This window comes from Ananas comosus, linkage group 11 (assembly GCF_001540865.1).
Source record: "Ananas comosus cultivar F153 linkage group 11, ASM154086v1, whole genome shotgun sequence".
NCBI lineage: Eukaryota > Viridiplantae > Streptophyta > Magnoliopsida > Poales > Bromeliaceae > Ananas > Ananas comosus.
In genome coordinates this window covers 5663890-5687532 of record NC_033631.1, presented here as the reverse complement: position 1 = coordinate 5687532, position 23643 = coordinate 5663890, and the positions used below count along the sequence as shown (strand labels likewise).

At 37.1% G+C, this 23643-nt stretch overlaps 2 protein-coding genes across 3 annotated transcripts; one reads left to right on the top strand and one right to left on the bottom strand.

Annotated features, from left to right (window-relative positions):
• On the top strand, window positions 2471–7298 carry LOC109717688 (serine/threonine protein phosphatase 2A 57 kDa regulatory subunit B' iota isoform-like). The gene is made up of 2 exons (XM_020243560.1): window positions 2471–4189; window positions 6614–7298. Exons 1-2 carry the CDS (start codon window positions 3044–3046, stop codon window positions 7043–7045), a joined length of 1578 nt encoding a protein of 525 aa, XP_020099149.1. The 5' UTR covers window positions 2471–3043; the 3' UTR covers window positions 7046–7298.
• LOC109716907 (protein PGR-like) lies at window positions 17188–23093 on the bottom strand. Of its 2 annotated transcripts, none has more exons than XM_020242517.1 (5): window positions 22708–23090; window positions 22470–22583; window positions 20452–20674; window positions 19357–19605; window positions 17188–17821 (listed from the first exon to the last, which is right to left on the bottom strand). In XM_020242517.1, exons 1-5 carry the CDS (start codon window positions 22851–22853, stop codon window positions 17690–17692), a joined length of 864 nt encoding a protein of 287 aa, XP_020098106.1. In that variant the 5' UTR covers window positions 22854–23090; the 3' UTR covers window positions 17188–17689. The 2 variants fall into 2 exon arrangements, with proteins under 2 accessions (XP_020098106.1, XP_020098107.1); XM_020242518.1 differs by having other exon boundaries at window positions 17678–17837; window positions 22708–23093.

The window sequence follows — 23643 nt, the reverse complement described above, 5'->3', positions numbered from 1 at the left end:
ATATATACTATATATGATATACTATATCATTTATTTCTTTTAATAGATAAATAATATATATAATTAAATATTTTATTTTGATAATTAATATATCGGGCTTTTGGGTCGGGCTTTTGGGTCGGGCTTGGACATGCCCAAATAGGCCCAAAATTTTTTCGGGCCTAAATTTTTAAACCCGGCCTGAACCCAAATTTGTATTTTTAATACCCAAAGCCCGGCCCAAACATGGCCCATCGGGCCGGGCCCTGTTTAGGCCCGGGCCCAGTTCCACCCCTAAATATTATAGAGAAAAATTAATAACAAGGTAAATAGAGGGATTAAAATGCAAGGGAAGAACACATGTATTACCGCCAGTGAAAGTGAAGTGGAAGAAGTATTTCACTTGTCACTAACAGAGTACTGTTGATGCCAAAATTAAAATTAACACGCCGACCTAACCCACATATGAGTTAAAGAAATAAAGACACGTGGTACACCAAGAGTCGGCAATAAAGCGCCTGAAGGTCAAGAGCGTTTAGGCGGGAATGGTTGAGAAGTGGGGCGTAACTTCCATGTGAAGTTGGGCGTAACTTCTATGTGAAGTGGGGCGTAACTTCCATGAGAAGTGGAGCGTAACTTTTATGATCATGGCTATACCACTTCCCCCACTACTATAACCAACCAATAATATGGGCTGATAAGATATTATAAATAGTAACTTTGAAGCCTATAATAAAGGTCTTTCTCTCCCCTGAACGAGAAAACCATTGTATTTTCAATACTTTTCTTTCTTGCCTTTATTGTTTTCTAGGAGAAGTCTACATGTAATCTTTTTTATCCGCATTTACTGCTTTCCTAGAAGTAATTTTTAAGTTAGAACTCTGGAGTCTGTATGCCCCACGGGCACACTCTGTTGTAATCTAGATTTTCAAAGTCTGTATGCCCTTCGGGCACACTCTATTTTGTATGAGTTTTCAACTTTATTTTAATATATAAAGGCATTCGGCTCTTTCAGCCGATCAAACACTATGTATTCCATCTATTCGGCTTATTAGCCGATCAAAAATCCATTGTTTTCCCTACATTCGGCTAATCCAGCCGAACCAATTCTGTAATAGGAGATTTTGAACTCGGCTGATCCGATCCCTCATCAGCCGAATCGCTTGATCCAGTCAAAGGGCGCAAACTTTGAGGGTCATTAATCACAGCCGCTCGCCGACCCTAGTTTCTGTGCAGTCCGTACATTCGGCTCATCCAGCCGAACTGATTCCATAGTAGAAATTTTCGAACTCGGCTGATCCGATCTCTCGTCAGCCGAATCGTTTGATCCAGTCGAAGGACGCAAACTTCGAGAGTCAGAGTCACTGATCGTAGCCGTTCTACTTCCCGACACGCTTCCCTAGGAAGATTTTTGACCAGGTCAAAGAAGGGAGAATTCGACTTCTAACAAGTACAATATGCATAATCGGGTAGCTGCGCATATATTGTGAGGTCGCCTGATTGGATAGCTGCACCCACTGAGACGTGTAGGCATTAGAGGAAAATTTTAATAGTTATCTATTCAGCTTATCCTTTTCTTAACGTTACCAAAAAAACGCTAATGTGTTTATACCTCGTGAAAACAAAAAGAGGAAGAATTATACTACATCAAATATTGTGGTACCTCAAGTTCAACCGTCTTCGTTCTAGAGACTGTTGTTGTGCATTCTAGTTCCTGTTGCAATGCTTTAAGCTGTAAATAGAATGACAAAAAAAAATATCAAAACACACAATTTTAAATGATCTAAAAGAATCCTAAATTTGTAAGACAAGTTATACTGATAGTATTTTTTTGGAAAAACTTCAAAAAACCCCCCTACGGTTTCGTAGTTTCTCATTTTGCCCCCATATGGTTTAAAATATATCAATTTGCCCCCTTGTGGTTTTTTTTTTCTCTTTTTTTTATCAATTTTATTATTTTTTTTTTCTTAAATCAGTGAAAAAGTTAAAATTAAAGGGTACTAAAGTGAATATTCGATAAATCTAGATGGGTATATGAAGTTTTTTGTATATAATTTAATGAAATATTAACGAAAAAGCTATCAAAAAGATAAAAATGAAACCGCAGGAAGGATAAATTGATATATTTTAAACCACAGAAGGGCAAAGTAAAAAAACTACGAAACCACAGGTTTTTTTTTTTTTGAATATAGTAAAACTATTTTTAAAAAATTAAGATTAGAGGACTAAAACATTGGGAACTACTGGTGCAATTTGTCCTTTTGCAAATTATTATTTCGTCCCTATCATGTTTAGTTTGGACCGAATCCACGTCACATCAACGACTAACGCTGACCCCTGTTTCCAACTCAACGGACAAGATTTCACCCATCGTACACCAGCTGCTCAAGGACGGTCCAGATTTCTCGCATTAATCGTCCCATTCGGAGTTGGATTCCGAGGGCGAAACAAAAGGGCCTTCGGCGAAAGCAATTTCTGTTTCATCCTCTTCCGCCTCTCTCTCTGTCTCTGTCTCTCTCTCTCTCTCTCCCTCTCTCTCTTCTCCGAAGGGCGATCGAAGCTCTCCAATTTGATTGATCGCATGAATGGAAATGTGTGATCGAATCCTTTTATAGCGGTTGAATCTGTAAATTTTTTTGGTGGAGATCTCGTCGTTTGGGGGTAATTTTGAGGATGGAACCCTCAGATCCGTGTTGTTTCCGCAGTTTCTAGGGTTTGTACTTTGTAGCTGCTTCTTTTTCTCCAATTTACGCCCTTTTTTTCTTTTTTGGTAGTAGACGATTCTCAGATTTAGCGATTTGTGTGGTTCCTTATTTGATCGTGTTCGTGCGTCGTGTTGATCGAAGATCAAGACATTTCTCACTATTGATCTCTGTTACGTTCGTGAATTTAGGGTTAAATGCGCGTAAAAAGGAGTTTTTTTGGCTAATCTATGCCTCCTTTTTGCCATTAGGTTTAGGCTTTTCGTAAGGTTGAGAATTCTTTGCTTTTACTTTGTTCCCATTCATTTGAAAAAGCAAACCGATGACCTTGATTTGAGCCTTCTACTTTCTAATTGGTCAACATGTGGAAGCAAATCTTTAGCAAGTTGCCGCGTAAATCATCTTCATCTTCGTCAAAGTCCGAATCAGCTTCCGAGCCCGGTCGGAGCTATCCTCACAGCAATGGCCGGACTGGTAGCGGCAATGTGGGTCCGGCCCGAGCATCCATGTCGAAGCGGACCTCGTCTGTCTTTCCCTCGAGCATCGTAGTTGGTATTGAGCCCCTGGTTTCTCTCAAGGATGTACCCAACTCTGATAAGCAAAGCCTTTTTGTCAGCAAGTTGAATCTCTGCTGCGTAGTTTTTGATTTTTCAGACCCCGATAAGAACTCTTCTGAGAAGGGCATCAAGAGGCAGATTCTCACAGATCTTATAGACTACATAAACGCTGGATGTTCTCGGTTTACTGAGCAGATGATTGCTTCTAGCTGTAGGATGTTCGCAATTAATTTGTTCAGGATTTTTCCGCCGAATGACCGATCTAATTTGTCCGGTGGTGGGGAAACTGAGGAGGATGAGCCGATGTTTGATCCTTCTTGGCCCCATTTGCAACTTGTTTATGATTTACTTCTAAAATTTGTTGGATCTTCTTCGCTTGATGCGAAGATAGGGAAGAAGTATGTGGACCACTCATTTATCTTGAAGTTGCTCGATCTCTTTGATTCTGAAGATCCAAGAGAAAGGGATTGTTTGAAAACGATCTTGCATAGGATTTACGGAAAGTTCATGGTCCATCGCCCTTTCATCCGAAAGGCAGTGAGTGATATATTTTATCGCTTTGCGTTTGAAATTGACCGGCATAATGGGATAGCAGAGTTACTCGAGGTTTGCGGTAGTGTGATTAGTGGGTTTGCTTTGCCTTTAAAGGAAGAGCACAAAATTTTCCTTTTTAGGGCCCTGATTCCATTGCACAAGCCAAAGTCAGTTGGTGTTTATCTACAACAGTTAACATATTGTGTGACGCAGTTTATAGAGAAAGAACCAAAGTTAACTAGTTCAGTCGTTAGAGGGTTGTTGAAATATTGGCCTGTGACTAACAGTCAAAAGGAAGTGATGTTTTTGAGTGAGTTGGAGGAGATTTTGGAGGCTACCAACATGGTAGAATTCCAAAAATTTATGGTCCCATTTTTTCGACGGATTGGCTATTGTGTAAACAGTTCCCATTTCCAGGTAATTCTTCTTCTGCTTATACCCTTTTTGGGTTCTTTTCATGTCAGCATGTTTCGTGTGGCAATAAAATAACTTAATGTGATTCGTTTATGTTTTTGTCTTTCAACTTATTGTTTAGCTTTTATTTTTGATTTCAGATCGTTTGTTTCTTTTCTCCTTGAATGATCTTGTGGTTTTTAACAAACTGATATTTGATCTGTTAAAGGTCTATTTTCCCTTCTTAGTTCTATTTTGTACTGCTGGGGCCATAGAACCGGACAACAGTCTGCATGATCAGAAATGCATGAACACTTTCAGACTACAGATGAATTCTTGTTGCTTTTACATGAATTTAATGCAAATTAAGTCTACAGAGGGCTGCCAAAATATGTGGCAAATAACATAGATTGCTAAGGGATTTGCATTTGTAATCTTAGAACAATATCTTACTGGAGGATATATAAGGGATTTCGTTTATTTAGGCCAGCAATACTTCTTCTAGGAGAGTATTCTTAATTTGTGCTAAAAAGTTGAGATATTGAACACCTAGATAGTATAGTACATGCTAACATTGCCCATGGTTGCTACGAAGTGGAGGAATATGTGATGAATATTCAAAAGCTTAGGCACTATCCTGTTTACTGAGTGGTCACTTGGGCAACAATTCTTAAAGATTTAAGGGGGAATAATCTTCTCTCCATTCTATGTAAAGTACATCATACAAACTTGTTATATGATATGTTTGTTCCTTTGAAGTTGTGATTCTATTGCTTTTTTTCTCTAGTATAACTCACGTTAGATGGAACTCTAGGTGAAGTCTGAACAAAATGTGCATCTTGATGTCAGATTGTTTGATTTGGTCTAAGCTTTTGCACTCTTATAGATAGAATTATTGTTCACTATATTAGAAAGATATACACTTCAAAAATAAATATTCTATGTTAGACGAAATAAATAATGAGGGTTGGCCTGGGTAGTTGCGTTCGACGTCAATCCTAGCCTACCTCGAAATGGTTGTTTGATTAGAATTTCTCAAACCTAACATAAGCCAAGTTTCAAATTTCTTGATTCATTGGTCATAATAGGTTATGCTTATGCAGGTTTTGGTTGAACCCAATCCAAGTTGTAGCCCTATGTGGAGTAGATAGATTTGTGGTTAGTTCATGTGATTGTTGCTTTGGCGGTCGATGGTAGCCTAACTATCTGGGCGGACACTATGTTTCCTACTTGCCCACTCGTAATGATAATTGTATATGAACTTGATTCGTAGTTGGTACTGACTAGGGTTGGTATTGATTCGTTGCGTGGTTTCGGTTGGCAATGATATTCCTGGCTTTTGTTGGTAATGAGTTTAAATTGTTGTCTTAAGTTTGACTTGACCCAGACCTGAAACATATACATTGCACGTTGATTGAGCTAGAGAATTATTTTCTGATCCAAAGACGACATAAATTTAACTGAAAGATATATCAATATTCTGGTAAGGATTGGAGAACATTTATGATAGTAAGGCCTTGTAAATAAACTTGTATCCATATTAAAAAGTTACTATCAAATGTAAAGTAGATAGATTTGTTGACATGAGCAGGTCAAATAGTTGGTTATTGTTGTATTCTAGGTCTAAAGAAAGGAGTCGACTGGCTCGATAGGGTGGTTGGCCGGCTTGAGGTTGTGGAATAAGGATTTCATGTCCTAGTCTGTGGCTTTTTATATTTTAGAAGGCTCACAAGTGCTAGGAGGTAGGTAGGCATGCTGGCAAAGTGTAAGAGTTGTCAAGCTTGTGGAACAAATAGAAGGAAAATAAGCCGAGAAGGAAGAAGGATAAGTTAGCGCTCACTGCCAGAATCATTTGAATATACTTTAAACAAAGGTCTCATCATTAAGTCATCATTAAGTCATGCGGTAGTCTCACCTACTTACAGATTCTTTACATAGAGTTGTGCGTGTTTCAGCATCTCTAATTGTGGTAGGGTTGGAATCAAAGCAAACAGATTTAAATCCTTGTCCACAATTCACGAAGTTGAGTAGCTACACTTTAATTTGAGAAGACTCGAAGAAAAATCCTTCTCAAACTAACTGCAACTGAAGCTGTTCTCAACTTGACGTTGCCAACTGGCTGCTCTGTTTAGGAGATCATCAGATGGCATGTCCTGTTAAAGGAATTTTGACTCCTGCTTCTTAAGCTTAATCATCCAACTTCAAAACTATTGTGCACGAAAGATTAGAAACAATAGGCATCTAAATTTTTATGGCAAGTTTACTAGATTGATTTAAAACCAAGCACTGTGGAATTTTGCTATCAGGATTTATTGGATTTTCTTAAAAAGTTGTGCCACCACCATACACAACATCTTTATTGGATTTATTGATGGTAATCATCCAACTTCTACTCTATTTTCTATTCTACTTGTTGTCCATAAAGGAGGAAATATATATATATTTCAGGTAGCCGAACGAGCATTGTTCTTGTGGAACAACGATCAAGTGATCAGCTTGGTAGCTCCAAACCGGGAAACTATCATGCCGCTGATCTTCCCAGCTTTAGAGAGGAACTCTCAGCAACATTGGAACCAAGCTGTTTTAAATCTAACGTTCAATGTGAAAAAGATGCTCTCCGAGATGGACGAGGAGCTATTCTTGTCGTGCCAGAAGAAGTTTGAGGAGGATGAGCAGAACAGGATGGTGTCGGATGAGAGGCGACGAATAACATGGGAACGTTTGGAATCTACTGCTGCCGCCACTGCTGCTTCTACTGCTGCTACCACTGCCACCGCCACCGCCGCCGCTGTTGCTGCATTTCAACCGGTGACTGTAAACACAGCTGTCCTGGTAACACCTGTAGTGCCTTCCATTCCTCTAGCTGCTGCTCTTTCTTAGAAGCTCTGGTGCTTCTTTTTTCAGGGTGCCAAACTGCTTCAATTTTTTTCGTTTTTGTTTGTAACTTCCTGTATTATTGTGCTTTTGTTGTTAACTACTAGGGAATCTGTTGCTGCTCGAAAGTAGGCCGAGTGTTGATGCTCATTTTCTTGTATTAATTACTGTTTCACTAGAGCCACTTGTCTGTATTGTCATTTTCTTCCTATCACGTATTGTCCTGTCTAGTATAGATTCCGGAATCTTGGTTTGATTTCTTTTTTTTTTTTGGTAAATGAATCCTGATTTGTTATTGGCCTTGTTAAAGGGTGTATGTGTCTTTTCAGGACAGGCTGATTCTGTGATTGGTTGGTTGTGTGAAGTTAGTGTTTTTGCTCTTCCCTCATTCATCCTCATTCATCCTTTAGGCCCCGTTTGGATACATCGTAAAAAAAATATCATGGAGTTTATATTATGTAGTTTGTACGCAAAAAAATATTATGGAGTTTATATTATGTAGTTTTAGTCTAAATGAAATTGGGAATCCTCTAATTATAAGTTTGATATACATTATATAATTCTACGTGATCTCTAACAATTATAAATTTTTAAATTTAAAATTTTAAAATTAACATTAAAATTTAAAAATTTAAATTTAAAAATTTAAAAATTTATAATTTATAATTATATTATAATTTAAAATAAATTTAAATTTTAAAATTGAACTCAAATATTAAATTTAAAATTATAATTTTAAAACTTGAAACTTGAACTCAAATATTAAATTTAAAATTATCATTTTAAATTTGAAACTTAAANAATTTAAAAATTTAAAAATTTATAATTTATAATTATATTATAATTTAAAATAAATTTAAATTTTAAAATTATACTTTAAAATATAAAATTCAAGATTTTAATTTTTAAGAATTAAAATTTGAATTTTGGATTTTGAAATTTAAAATTTAAAGCTAAAAGTTAGAAATTAAAAATTAAAAATTAAAAATTAAAAATTGAAATTTTAAAATTTGAAACTTGATACTTGAACTCAAATATTAAATTTAAAATTATAATTTTAAAACTTGAAACTTGAACTCAAATATTAAATTTAAAATTATCATTTTAAATTTGAAACTTAAAATTTTAAATTTAAAATATCATATTAAAAATTAAAATTTGACTCAGGGGTGGAGCCGAAAGATGGTGGAATTTTTTTTCGTTTAAGTTGGAGTTAATTATCATTTTACTCTATTTTTTAAGAGTTTAGTTTAACTATACTCTAAAAAATTAGTTCTCTTTTGAGATTCCCAAATACCTTATAGGATAATTCTTTTTTATAGGTATAGCATAGTATGACTATGCTGTTTTTTTAGTGTTTCCAGACACGTTGACTTATCTATTGTAGTTGGAATTTTTCATGCTTCTATAGCGTAGGGATGCAAATGGGGCGGATCTGGGGGCAGGAGCCCCGCCCCGCCTTCTGTCCGCACTATCAAAATCTCGCCCCACCTCCTGCCCCGAATGCGTGATGGGTTAAAAAATATATCCCATAATCCGCCCCGTCTCGTAACCCACTTCCTGCCGGCACACCGAATCCCCCCGCCAACTAATATTTTTTATAAAATTATAATATTATTAATATTTTGTAAAATATAAATTAATAATTTTTAATAATATTATATATATAATTAACAACATCAATTATAAAAATAAAAAATATCAATCATAATTTGAAGCAAAATTCAAAGTTTCAAATACATGAGAAATGATAGTACTAATTTATTTGTATTTTGGACTTTTTTGTAAATACATTTATTTTAGAAATATTTTTTCAAATATAAATAGTTTTCGAGGCAAATTCGGAGCAGATCATGGCAAGGCGGATTCGGGCGGGTCAAAATTTCTTCAATTTCATATCCCAAATCCGTCTCAGATCATAAAAATTACTCCGTTTTCCGCCCCGAATCCATTCGGGACGGATCGGTGCGGGAGCTCCACCAACCGGGTCCGTTTGCATTCCTACCATAGCGAAGTCACGAGCTTAGTAGGGTTTTTTTTTTTTATCTGTTAGGGTACAAAACAAAAGTGCCTCTTGAAGCTAAACAATTCCGTTGTTTTAATGGTTTTGTGCAAGTAGAACCTTCGGAGTTATTAAATGCAAAACTCTGCATCTTAAAGTTTTCCTGATTCGTTACTTAACAGTAGCTAGGTCAAAAGAGAATAGTCTGTACGCTCTTTGTATGTTTCATTCACGGTACTATTATATACATACTAATCTTACTCGTACCTTGTGCAAGACTCCTAATTGAGCAATGACTCCTAACAAGATTGGGTACATATAGTCGCACGTTATGAGCCTTGTATTTAGGTCAAAACTATTCTACAAGACTGAAGAGCCAACTCCAAGATTTTAGTGAAAGAGTGTAGATTATGTGTCAATATTGCAAAATCACTGAAGAAATGGCTGAAGCACCAATTTATTATCTATTACTATATATTAAAGTCCTTAGAGGTATTATACTAATATGACACTTATTCTCAAATTATTTTTGGTGCATTTGGTGCACCTGGTGCAGTGTAGATCGTAGATGTGTGTGGACATGTGTCAAGTCCATGGAGGGAGTTTGGATGCACTTGGTGCATTGTATTAAAGTCATTGGAGGTCCCTCCAAGTATCCACACTATTTAAATTGAGAGAATGTTCGATCCACGTGGCATTAGGAGGATGTTCTGCTACACGTGACGTTCAGGGATGTTCCCACCCTTTCTCCCCCAACCCTTTTCCCTGAACCGACCGCACCTCTCTCTCCTTCTCTCTCTTTTACTGTCTCTCTGCCTCCTTCTCTCTCTCCTCCTCTCTACTACTCTCTCTACCCTCCTAAACCGAACGCCCCACCCTCTCTCCCCAGACCTTTTTCCCTAGATTGAATGCTGCTCCCTCTCTCTCCCTCCTCAACCGAATGCCCCTCTCTATCCTTCTCTCTCTCTTGCGCACCGTCTCTCTACATCCCTCTCTCTCCTGAACCGATCACCCCCCTCTCTCTCCCCCTCTCTCTCCAACGCGCTGTCTCTGCCGCTCTCTCTCTCTAACATCTATGCTCCTCTCTCACACTCATCATCGGTAGGTTTCTCTCTCTTCGATCCTGGAGAGAATAGTGCGGATCCTCTCTTACCCGAACCCCTCGCTGGAGTGGGATCTACAGCTATGCCTATGTGGAGTCTACAGGTGACCCCTATCCCTATACCTCTGACTTCTATAGCTAATCTTCTCTCTCGCCTTTCTATTTACTACTGTGTGCTTCCCTTTGCCGATTATGTGCTGTCCGTTAAGCCTTCTACTGCTGCGATGGTGTGTTGCATGGCCCCTAACCCTAGATCTATTTGGCTCCTACTCCTCAGAGGGCACCAAAACAAAGGACCCCTAGGCTGCTGTTTGACCCCTATATTACCAAAAACTCTGTTCAAAAAAATATATATGTAAAGATATTGTGAGATCTAAAAAAAAAATGGAAAGATATCCTGAGATCTTACTTGATATCATAGTAAATTCTGTCATCATCATGTCTACTTCTATACTAAAAAAACTGATCACTAAAGCTTGCTGGACAAAGGGCTTATACTTCAAAAACTGTTTCCTAAAGCCTGCTTGACAATAAAGGCTTATTTTGTGTGCTTCTGAGCCTATAAATAGCATGTACTTTTTTTCAAAAAAAACTGTACTACCTTCTCTCTCTCTAGTGTAAGGTGAGCTATTCTTATTGGCTACAGAACCCTCTATCTGTTTCTATATACTGACTTATTATATTTGTTGCCTTCTTCGTAGGTATTGTATTGCTTACCTGGCATGGGATCGACAGCTATGCCTATGTGGAGTCTACAGGTGACCCCTATCCCTATACCTCTGACCTCTATAGGTAATCTTCTCTCTCGCCTTTCTATTTACTACTGTGTGCTTCTCTTTGCCGATTATGTGCCGTCCGTTAAGCCTTCTACTGTTGCGATGGTGTGTTGCATGGCCCCTAACCCTAGATCTATTTGGCTCCTACTCCTCAAAGGGCACCAAAAAAAAGGACCCCTAGGCTGCTGTTTGACCCCTATATTACCAGAAGCTCTGTTCAAAAAAATATATATGTAAAGATATTGTGAGATCTAAAAAAAATGGAAAGATATCCTAAGATCTTACTTAATATCATAGTAAATTCTGTTATCATCATGTCTACTTTTATACTAAAAAAACTGATCACTAAAGCTTGCTGGACAAAGGGCTTATACTTCAAAAACTGTTCCCTAAAGCCTGCTGGACAATAAAGGCTTATTTTGTGTGCTTCTGAGCCTATAAATAGTATGTACTTTTTTCCAAAAAAAACTGTACTAGCCTCTCTCTCTGTAGTATAAGGTGAGCTATTCTTATTGGCTACAGAACCCTCTATCTGTTTCTATATACTGACTTATTATATTTGTTGCCTTCTTCGCAGGTATTGTATTGCTTACCTGGCGTGGGATCGACAGCTATGCCTATGTGGAGTCTACAGGTGACCCCTATCCCTATACCTCTGACCTCTACAGGTAATCTTCTCTCTCGCCTTTCTATTTACTACTGTGTGCTTCCCTTTGCCGATTATGTGCCGTCCGTTAAGCCTTCTACTGTTGCGATGGTGTGTTGCATGGCCCCTAACTCTAGATCTATTTGGCTCCTACTCCTCAGAGGGCACCAAAAAAAAGGACCCCTAGGTTGCTGTTTGACCCCTATATTACCAGAAGTTCTGTTCAAAAAAATATATATGTAAAGATATTGTGAGATCTAAAAAAAATGGAAAGATATCCTAAGATCTTACTTAATATTATAGTAAATTCTGTTATCATCATGTTTACTTTTATACTAAAAAAACTGATCACTAAAGCTTGCTGGACAAAGGGCTTATACTTCAAAAACTGTTCCCTAAAGCCTGCTGGACAATAAAGGCTTATTTTGTGTGCTTCTGAGCCTATAAATAGTATGTACTTTTTTCCAAAAAAAACTGTACTAGCCTCTCTCTCTGTAGTATAAGGTGAGCTATTTTTATTGGCTACAGAACCCTCTATCTGTTACTATATACTGACTTATTATATTTGTTGCCTTCTTCGCAGGTATTGTATTGCTTACACCCCCCCCCCCAATTTATAGTTTGTTGTTTGCTTTACATTATTTAGTTCTTTTTTGGGGGCAAGCTGTTTTCTCCCCTCTAATTCGTGGCTCCCTTTTTTTATCCCTTTGGTTTTTGTTTTTGAAATTTTGGTTTTCATCAGTTTGTCACTTTCCTATCTTTTACCTCTGAGCATAACCCCTTTAAAGAAGATTCAATGTCAGGAAGGTTGGTGTGACGCCCCAACTTCCCAGGGGATCACCCATCCTAGGACTACTCCCGTCCTAGCACGCTTAACTCTCTTAACCTCTTGGACCTTGCCACCACCCAAAATGCTTAAGCCGGGTTAAGAGTTTAGCCCTATTATATCTCATATATAGGACTATCTGGGGTCTCACAATCTCCCCTCCTTTAAGCCCTGACGTCCTCGTCAGGCTCAGACTCACAAGTACCAGGCGATGTGAGACTCGTCTCGCTAGCCCGTCATCCAGACCCTGGCTCAGCCGAGACTCATCTCACACTTCCGGCTGGTAATTGGCTCTGATACCATCTGTGACGCCCCAACTTCCCAGGGGGTCACCCATCCTAGGACTACTCCCGTCCTAGCACGCTTAACTCTCTTAATCTCTTGGGCCTTGCCACCACCCAAAATGCTTAAACCGGGTTAAAAGTTTAGCCCTATTATATCTCATATATAGGACTATCTGGGATCTCACAGTTGGACCACCTCTGCACTAATTGGTGTTTACTATAAAAAAAAAAACTACTGGATTAGGAAGGTTGCTTGGGTGTTCTATTCAAAGGCAACCATTTACCACAGATTGGACGGTTTTTTTCATGCAAACCCATCTACTACTGCCTATTGCCTGACACTACTATATTGGGGGTTTTTCTTGTTGTTCTAACTAAGTGTTTCTAATGTTTTTTTATCGCTTTCATTCTGGATTTCTTTGCTTCTTCATCTAATTTTTTTATTTTTTTGGAGGCGATGATGACAAGTGTATAAAAAAAAAAAAAATACTCTGAACTTTCTTTGGGCTATGAAACTGCCTGCTATTTCCGGAGAGGAATTTTTTCCTGGCCGCTTTTATTTCCTGAAAGCAATTTTTTACCCCCGGGGAAGCGTGGCTTCGGTGTTCTATAGGAGGGCAACCATCTTGCAAAGATTGGACGGCCTATTCAAGGGAAGCCATCTATTATGTCCACTGATGCTACTATATTGGGTTTTTTCTTTTGTGATTTCTGACCCTCTCTTCTCTCCCAGCATGAAGTTCGGCCAAGATTTGCCGACGCAAGTGATGAAGAAAATGCTTTTACTTGGTACCATTTCTCACACTTTATCTGAGCCTATCTGTTTTATTTGTTTGGTTATATATCTTTGGATTACTTGGTTTACTAACTTACTACCTAATGTGATTACGTGTTTCAATTACTTGGTTTATTTTTCTTACTATGTTTTTTGTTCAGGTTTTCTCGTTACTTTCTTAGTCTTCTTTCTAGACTGGGTTCCTTGCTTCTTTATTTTCTTTTCTTTTCTTTGTTATTTTGTTTTCTTTACCCTTCTCCTTCATTTATTTATTTTTTTTTTCTAGACTGTTTCCCTTGTGTTTTTTTTTTTTTTTTGAGGCGATGATGACAACTCTCTTATGTTGTGATTATATTTTTTTTTTTCTAGACTATCTCTAGATTGGATGGCGCATTAGAAGGCAACTGTCTACACCAGACGGTACGGCTTTTCCGTGCGCAACCATCTATCACTGCTCCGCTTCTTTGCTTACTTGCTCTTACTTTTAATTCTTTCCTTGCCTTCCCTGCTACAACTTTCCTTGAATGTACAGGGTGTAATTGGCATTCCTGCCCTGTGGTGCGGCCAAGCTAGATGTTAATAGATTGTCCATTCTAGGTTTGAAGGCCTGTTTAAAGGCAACCACCTTCTAATGATTCTTTTGAATTGTAGGTTGGAGGGTTTGTTTAGAGGCTACCACCTACTGTAAAGCTTATGTCGAAAAAAAAAGAGATTATACATGCTTGCTTGTTAAATCTGAGCCTCATTATTTTTCCTTCTACTATTTTCTTCCTAGATTATTTATGTACTGGTCTTTCGTTTTTAATTTTTACGTATTTCTCTTTTCTTACTATAACTTGCTTTACTCTATTTAATCTTGGTGTTTTTCTCCTTTTCTTTATTCAGGACACATGAACTTTCCTTTCTTGTCCTGTTTCGGTTGTTAGTTGTGTGTTTTTTTCCCTTTTTTTTTGCATCTGCTGCCTTGCTTCTTAGCAGTATCTTATTTACATCTGCGCCATTCTTTGGTTTTTAACTTCCTTTATTACAGTACTTTATAAAAAAAAAATTATTAACCTACTTTCTTTGCAGTCCAAGCCATGGCGACTATCCACTTTTCTTATGTTATGATGCTTGGTGAGGTTTACGAGCAACTCGGCCTAGGCGTCCCCCAGATTGTAGTGACCCCCGATACCGAAGGCAAATTCATTGGATATGTTGATCTGCAAATTCCACGCAGCGAAACTGTCGTCCAAACTGTTCGTTGTTCAAGTTCCCAGTTCCCTACTGCTACTGGCGCTGAGCAGGATGCTGCGCGCCTAGCTATGAAGAGGCTTAAGGAAGAATGCGACTTGCAATTCAAAGATATTAATTATGATGACTCCCTCTTATACAAGAATTTATATGACCATCAAACAACCAATTGTGCCGTTTTGACTACACAGTACAGTAATCTTTCTCGAGAGCATAGTTTTCTTAAGGAGTGTCATGTTAGTACAGTTGCTCAAAAGAATGAATATGTAAATGAGCGAATTAAGCTCCGAAATGCCATTGGAGAGTGCTATGCTGTAGTGAACCGTATCACCGTTGAACTATTGCGGCGGACCCCTCTGAGGCCATGTCCAATCAGAATGCTTAGTTGCTCAGACTACTTAATTGGTTCATGCTTTTGTTTTCAGCAAAGTAATTTTGCGCATGGCATTTTGGTTTGGTATTAAATAATATAAGTACTTTGCTTTGTATTTAGCGTTTTGCAGTTTATGTAACTTTTATTACACTTCAAGTTCTCGCTGTGGTTTCTTCATATGGTTTTTCTGTTCTTACTTAAGCTTATGGCGAAAAAAGAAAGAGATGACACGTGCTTGCCTGTTAAACCTGAGCCTTATTATTTTTCCTTTTAATATTTTCTGCTTTGATTATTTATGTACTGGTCTTTCATTCTTTACTTTTTATTGTTTTTTCTTTTTCCTGTTATTTACTTTTCTCTATTTTATCTTGATGTTTTTTCCTCTTTTTTTTAGTCGGAGCACATGAACTTTGCCTTTTTTTGTTCTGTTTCAGATGTTGCTACTCTCCTTTCAAGTGTGAGGAATGTACCAATTGTACTTTTTTTTGTATTATTGGCTTTCTTAACGTGTAGGCAATAATGCAACTCTTGGACATTTTTCTACTTTATTTGCCCAATGAACCCCATTTTTCTTGCAGCAGCCTGCATAGTTTAAAAAAAAAATGCAATAATATTAGTCAACAGTATATACTTTTCTTTATTTTTGGTGTTTTGTAGGTTACCTACCTTCTAATTCACTTTCAGTTTTACCATTTCGTTCAGGTAATAATTACATATTTATTTCTATGTTTGCTTTATATTATTATATGTGTTTGTGTGTGCGTTTGTGTGTTTTTCAAACCAACTGAGATATATTGTTCTACCTACAGCTCTCCACCATCTGCCGATGATATAAAGGAAATCCAGCCTACCAAAAAAAAAGACTTAGGTGAGTTAGAATTTACTTCATTTCTTCCCTCAAATATGTACTATTTATAGCTAAGGTTATGTTAAACTTACATTTTTTATTGCGATCTTTATTTTTATTTGTAGTTTCGATGAAAGTCCTTTCACAAATGAAGACCAGCTATGAAAATTTCAAATTGATATTGCATTTAGATTATATGTTTTATTGTACTGTTAATTTATTATATTTCCATAAGAGTGACGCTTAGTGCTGCATTTTGATTACACTACTGTATATTTATCAAACTATTTAAGGCTGAGTTACGCTTAATGCTGTATTTTGATTACACTACTGTATATTTATCAAACTATTTATCCGCAATGAAACGCGGGATTTTCACTAATTGTACTAATACGACACATCTACATTTAATTCCTACTTTATTGCTATTTTTCTCCCATCTCTCTCTTTCTTCCATAAATATTCTCTTTCCTCTCTTTTTGAAGCAAGTGACATGCTTTCTTTTAAAATTTGAATCTATCATTTTATGTGCTCTTCTCCAAAAATAATTAATTTCTTAATTGAATCCTCTTCTCTTTCTCTAACTAATTTCTAATTTAATACTCTTTTTTCTCTCTAAACAAGACACATTCCCTCTTAAAATAATTTTTAATTAAAATCTTTAATTTCTAATTTAATGCTACATTCTCTCTCTCTCTCTCTCTTTCTTCAAGAAATGTACTCTTTCCTCCATTGTTTTATGCATGAGATCTAAATTTTATAATTTTTAGTATATAGACATTTAATATACTATAAAATAAATTTAATTAGTTAAATTTTATTGTAAATTTTTATTTTTTATTTTTCTATCATACAAATTTACCGGTAGATGTCGATACAAATGTGTGTTCAATACATATATTTTAACAGTAATGTATACTATATTTTATAAATATAATTAAAAATATATCTATCGAACCCGCAGCAAAGCGCGGGTACATTGCTGGTACTCTTAACTGTGGGACAATCAAAATTTAAGACGATACAACTTTGACAGGTGGAATAACATTGCCAGTAAAGCGTGCTTGTTAGCCCATATCGACTCAAGTTTTTGCTGCTGCAAAGATAAAGTATAACAACCAAAACTTCAATAGTATTTGACACAGTTGGTAAAAGCTGTTAACTCCTGTTTTACTTTCACTAGCATTCTTCAATTGAGAACAAGATGTCCACACATAATTGTCAAAGGAAGCAGGAATGAAGTGGATCAGATTCTTTTCAACGGGACATGCAGAACATCTGATAGTCAAAATTTTGGAATCCCTTGAGGGAAGCATGTATCTTTCCCTGTAAAAGTAAACAGCCTAGTTTTGGTGCGCAACTTTGTTAGTCTTGAAGTAAAACTACTTGGAAATCACGAGAGGAGGCAAACAAAAGTGAAACCAGCATTATCAAGGCCCTATTTTCAAAAGAGACTCTTTTTAGATTGCGCAGGCAATGTTGTACAACAAAAACATCTCGTAGCAACAAAAATCACTACGTTCAACTAAGCCAGTACACGAAGATCTCCTTTTCCTGGCACTGTAAATAGCCCTTTGTGGAGGGCTTAATTTGCACTTCCTAGAAAGAAATGGAGTGCGGATCCAGAAAAGTTCCCAATAAAGGAAGCCAAAAAATAGCAGTATATCAAAGAAAGCCAACAAGCGTACAATTGATATGTAACTGCAGATTGTGTTGCTAACGAGAACCATGGTCCGCGATGGTACATAGTATCGATGGGCAAGCACTTGTTGCCTGTGTAGGTCAACTAGAAGATGTACAAGCATGCGAAGGCCGTAAGAACTGTCGTCAAAAGAACTGAAACTGCATTCACGGCGTTGTTGTCAAGTATGCTCATTCCTGAAATCCTGCTCACTGTTGGCCCACGTTTACTCACCACCTTCATTTACACCAGACTAATCAACAGATCAGAAATTTATAGTTACTCAGTTACCAAAGAAGAATTATCACCCTTAGACAGATTTAGTTGATTAGCGCAATACTACTGATTTATGAAAGGCATTTTGTTTTTACTATTGTTGTGCGTGCGTGCATGGCAAAAGCTTATCAGTAAAGTTTTCATTCTGAAAGCAACCAGCCACATTGCTACAAACCCATGTAGGTTCATCTTGTCTATTTTGGTGTTACTTCGCCTGTTTTACCATAAAGTTCTCAACTAGATTTTTAATTTCCCTGTTATGACTAACACTTTACAGAAAATTAATTTATATCATAAAAGTCACATTGCGTGAAGAAACTCTACCTCTGAGAATAAATTGAACCTGATGTTCTTGGTATCCTGATTGAAGACACACTAACAAACGGCATCTGCTAAATTCAGTAGTAGACCAAACAATTTGTCACTTGGTGATCAGGCGATTATCTAGAGATGGCTCTGGGAATAAGGAACCTTCCTATAAAGATCTTGGCCATTTACCCATGTTTATATAAAGAAAGTCTACTTGTTTCCTAGTGTCTCAACATAGATAAATGAAAGTTCTATGAACATCGAATTTACTCATTCACAAGAAAATAGTGACAAACAAAATTATTATTTAAGGCTCCATTTGGTAATGGGATAATGACTACAGCATTAAATTCTTTTATTCCTAGAATATCTCAATATTCTAGGATAGAGAGGAATGAAAGTAATTTTTTGTTTGGTAAAATTTTTACTTATTCTCAGGAATAGACAAAGTGATGTTTGGTAACTTTCCTGAAATAAGAGAAGAACAGTTGGTGAAGTTGATTGAAATATTTAAAAATGCCAAGTTTGCCTTTATGTATATAGTGAATCTTTTTTTTTTTGTATAATACATATACAATACTTGATAAATTTTAATATAATTTTTCCAAACATAATTACAATACTAAACATTATAAATAAGAGATAATATTTTTTTCTGCAGAGCAGTGCAATATGCAGTAAGATAATTTTAAATTAATTTATACAATTAGAAATTAATAAAAACCAATAATATATGCAATAATAACTAATTTAACTGCCAATAATTTCATATAGTTAAACAAAAACACTAATATAAACACATTGCACTGACCAAATCTCTACATACTTGGCATTGGGAAAAGAGATGAAGTGGACGAGGCTTTGGTAGGTGGGTAAAGTGGCGCGGTTTCTGAGGCGACCCAAAAAGAAGGCAATGGTAATTTTATTGCCCTGCCCCTCGGGTTCCAAGAATAAACCTTATTCCATGGTTGGGGGAGAATTAAATTAACGGGTTATTCCAGTGAAAAATGGAATAACCTGCTTTGACTAGCATAAATTATTCCGATAATTTTTTTTTTCGTTTGGCATAATAACGAAAATAAATTTGATTATTCCACAGTTATTCCGTTACCAAACGGAGCCCAAAGGAATGTGTACAGATTTAGATATCGACAACAGAAGCACAGTATCTCAACATGTTAGTTTACCTTCTTCCGGACATTGCAATATCCACTGAACTGAAGCGTCGCACCCAGAAATGAATCAATCAGACTCCCAAGAAGACCAGCAGCTGTAGCAATGGGTATAACAAGCAACTGCCTCCAAGCTACATCAGAAGCACATTCAGCTGTCAGCAATGCGGTAACGACGTAACTAAGGCCAACAACAAATCCAGCTGCTGCAGCTGCCAAAAGCCCATCCAAAGTGACCGCACCATTTGTACCCCTTCGCACAATCTGATGAGGTATTGATGGAAAATGGATTAAAACTTTGTAACAAGCATTTTTAATAATTTAAGTCAAAACATATTGTATGAATTGTAAAAGAAATATTTGGTTAACAATGAGACAAGAAAATGGTTGTGGGTAAAGCAGGAAGCACTGGCAGAGCTAAAATAAAAGTTCCTTAAAAGGAGATGACTAGTCTAGCAGTGATTATGACCTTCACAGTGCCTTTCAATCAAGATAGGAAACAATGCATGCTAAAGCTAGCAGGAAAGCAACGCAAGATGAGAAAGTGTATCATATGAGGCAATGGTTCTGCTTTCTTCTACCCTTCCTCAAATCTCGAAATCTTTTATCAAGGTAATTTTTCCTTTAATATTTCTGAAAGGATCAGCACCCAGTTATGATCGCTTTTTGGGGGGCTCCTAGAAGGATGTTTCTGCGGACAGTTCTAACATTTGTTGATCTGCATGGCTTGTTGCTCTCAAAACCAAAAATTCATGAAAGCATGATGTGTGATCTGCAGTCCTTGGTCCACTGGCAACTTGCAAAGAAAATCTACATTCAATTGAGCAAACAACCAAAATTCCCTACTTATCTTTTGTATAGTACGATTTAGCATAGGCAAATTAACAAATAGATAGAACCTGATTAGTGCAACTTTATTTTAAATCAATCACATACACAGAATTAGAACATAACAGGAAAGGCAATTTAAATCATTGGTTTAGTTTCAGTACAAGCTAGCCATTTGTAAAAGCCAAAAGATATATACTCGCATTAAAAATGAACAGGCCATACTGGCCAGAAGGAGTTTGTGATCTGAAGCAAGTTTTAATTGGAAAATTAAATATGCACCTTGAAATTTGTAACAAGCAGTGGCTGTGCCTTGCTAAGTATTCCAATTTCTGAGGACCAAGTGTCTCCATTGCAGCAGGCATAGTGCCCAATAATACCACCAATAAGAGCAGTGACAACATCTGACTTTTTTGTGTCCAAGCACATACCATGTCCCCTGGTCATTGCCGAGACTACAACTACCAATACAGTCGCGATTGCGCTATTAGCCAGAACTTGCACCCTGCCAATATAGAAGGCACAGTAACATAAGCCAGCGAATTCTGTAATCAATCACACAGAAGCAGAACACTATTGTCTGAACAACAATATACCGATGATTAAACAAATATTGGAGGCTCATGATTCAATTTAAGGAACAGAGATTGAAGGTCTTATTTCCATTGGACGTGAAACTAATTTTATCAACAGTAGCCATTATTTCTCCTGTATAAATAGTAGATACTTATTGAACATTTAAAAAGTTGCTTAAGTTGCATGCACCAACAATGCACTTTATAAATTGGATACCTCTGTCCACCACTTTCCATATTGGAACTTGGAAGGAATGAACTTGAAACCTTAAGATTTCTTTTGCCTCCAATTCTTTTGAAGTCCTTTTTTATCATCCAACTTATTCAGTTTTTAGGTATTACGTTGGATAGGGTCAACATTTTCTTTTAGCTCATCTTATCTAAGAGAGTTTTCTAAACCCATTGGGACATGGAAAGGAAGAAGGGAAACCTCTTTAAAAGTTCTTTTAACTTTTTGTTATTGGACATTTTATTAAGTACTTCTAACATGGTTAATCTATAAAACCTAGCAAGATCTGACCATCTAATATTATTGACATTCTAAACATTTCAAACCTTATAAGTTGTAACTTGGGCAACATACTAACATTTAATGGGGCAACAAAAGTTCAAATAGTCAGAAAGGCAAAGACCCCTGTACATCTTTTTCCCATAGCTTCCAGTCTCTCTTAGCTTCTGCTACCTGATGATTCCCCCATGTCATCATGGGTTTATTGCTGTTTCCCACAATACAAGATTTCTAACTTTTCCTTAACAAAAGTTGGTTTACCTTCCTATTATAATAAGATTGTATTTATTCTAATGGTCTATGTCAATTATCTCATTGCTGTTGAAAGTGAATTAAACCCCGCACATTATCATCATATTGGTGCATTGCATCTTATTGTACTTCTTATAGTCGATTTAAGCATTGTTTCGATTTTTGACTAAAATGCATTATACAATATATGAAAGCTAATTGCAAGAAGTTGTAATAAAATGTGAAACAACCAATATTCTCCAGAGGCTTAGGGTTTGAATTTAGGACCTACTCTAATACCATGTTAAATAAACGTGAAACAAACATTTGTCTCCAATAGCTTAAGCGACCACAGAATGGTGTTTTAATATTTTATATTCAACAGAAGTTCAGTGAGAACCATTCCAAGTAAACCCAATTCGATACAACTACGAACCAATATACCCAATACTGCATATTTCTGAGTGCCCAAGACTAATCAAGAATTATTTGAATAACAAAGTGATCTGCTACAAGAATAAATGATTGGGCAGCTTAGCCCTGTCCCATGATGAAGGATAGCTCATCTTAAACGAATTGTGAGCTTCGGAGATAGGTAGGATTATCAGTTCGCTTCATTATATGCTGAAACTACACAATATTGTCTTGCTTCTCCTACAAACCATTATAGATTCCAACACAGAATTCTTGAATCATCAGCAGAACCTGTAGATCATTTATAGCATTCTGACATAGTTTATCACTTTCTTCACAAATTTTTTGCAATTATTGCAAAAACTAACAATTTCCTGATCAAAATTTATGCAGGATAGGTCAAATTCTTGATCCAAATTTTGAGCGTTCTCAACGAAATGAAAAGAAAAATACACCTAAAGTCCGAAATCTATGCCTACAAAAACTCCACATAGAAGAACACAAGTAAAACAGGTGATCGATAAAGAAGTACTATGTTTCCAAATCGAGAAATGAAATAGCAAAAATCTCACCAGTTACGCTGCCCCCCTTCCTTGAAATCCTCCTCAAGTAACCGCTTCTTCTCCTGGCCAATCTTCGTGAGCTTCGAGGACGTGAAAAAGAACACGAGAAGCAGCGCTCCGAACCTTTTTACGACGAAAACAATGATCAAACGGACGAAGACGAGCCCTAATCGGCGAAGAACGACCCCGAGAATGGCCGAAAAGAGGAAAACGAACGAATCGAGAAGGGGACGGAGAGGGATCCGACCTGTACCCAGCTGCGATGTGGATCGCCATCACCAAGAACCCTAGAATCGCCCCGGAGAGGTCCAGGGAGAGGCGCTTGTACGCCCTCGCCGCGATCGCGGCGGAGAGCGCCACCGCCGCCACGGATCGGATAAATAACCCCTCCATCTCCTTCGAGCGCACTCTCTCTCTCCTCAGGGCGCTCCCTAGGGCTCTCTCTGTCTCCCTCCCTCTCTCTCTCTCTCTCTCTCTCTCTCTCTTCTCGGAGCTCTCACTGGGGAAGGGAGTGTTGGGGCAGCGGGAGAAGGGTGCAGTTACTTGTACTCCACAGGTGAGGGACGAGGCTGATAATGCGCGGAGAGTGGACGGAGAGTGGTGGGTGTGGAGTTCAACGAGAGCGGGGAATCAATTCTTTTTTTTTGGGGGGGTGCATTAATTTCCGGAATAGCCCCTGTATGGTTAAAATCTTGAGGATCAGTCGTTGTAATTAAAAAGGTACAGAATTTATCTCAGAGCTTTTTTTGCAAATAACCCCCTGACCAATTTTTATTTTAAAAATAGTCCTATAAAAATTAAAATTGTAAAAATGGCTCTGGCCCTGCCACGCAGGCGCCACGTCAGCGCCACGCGGGCAGGGCTGGGCCACGGTGAATCATTCATCGTGTCTAAACACGATGAATGGTTCACCATGTTTAGTACATATTTTTGTATATTGAAAAGAGGAATAGGGAGTAGCGATGTCAATAGGTATGGATATTCCAAATATTATTCGAATCCAAACCCGAATAAATTATATATATATATACATAATTTATTTTATTTATTTATACAATATATAAAATATTTAATAATTTTTATTCTTTACATTTTCATCCAACGGTATAGATTTTTAAAACCCGCTGTGTTCAGGTTCGGATTTCGAGTTTTTGGTCGGATATGGATATATTTTATATATTGT

Excerpts from the sequence above, each read along its gene's own strand:
- LOC109717688 (XM_020243560.1), top strand. The coding sequence starts at position 3,044 with ATGTGGAAGCAAATCTTTAGCAAGTTGCCGCGTAAATCATCTTCATCT. Across the intron at positions 4,190-6,613 it reads TAAACAGTTCCCATTTCCAG|GTAGCCGAACGAGCATTGTT; the intron begins GTAATTCTTCTT and ends TATATATTTCAG.
- LOC109716907 (XM_020242517.1), bottom strand. The coding sequence starts at position 22,853 with ATGGAGGGGTTATTTATCCGATCCGTGGCGGCGGTGGCGCTCTCCGCC. Across the intron at positions 22,584-22,707 it reads CACATCGCAGCTGGGTACAG|GTTCGGAGCGCTGCTTCTCG; the intron begins GTCGGATCCCTC and ends CGTCGTAAAAAG. Across the intron at positions 20,675-22,469 it reads GAAGGGGGGCAGCGTAACTG|GGTGCAAGTTCTGGCTAATA; the intron begins GTGAGATTTTTG and ends CTATATTGGCAG.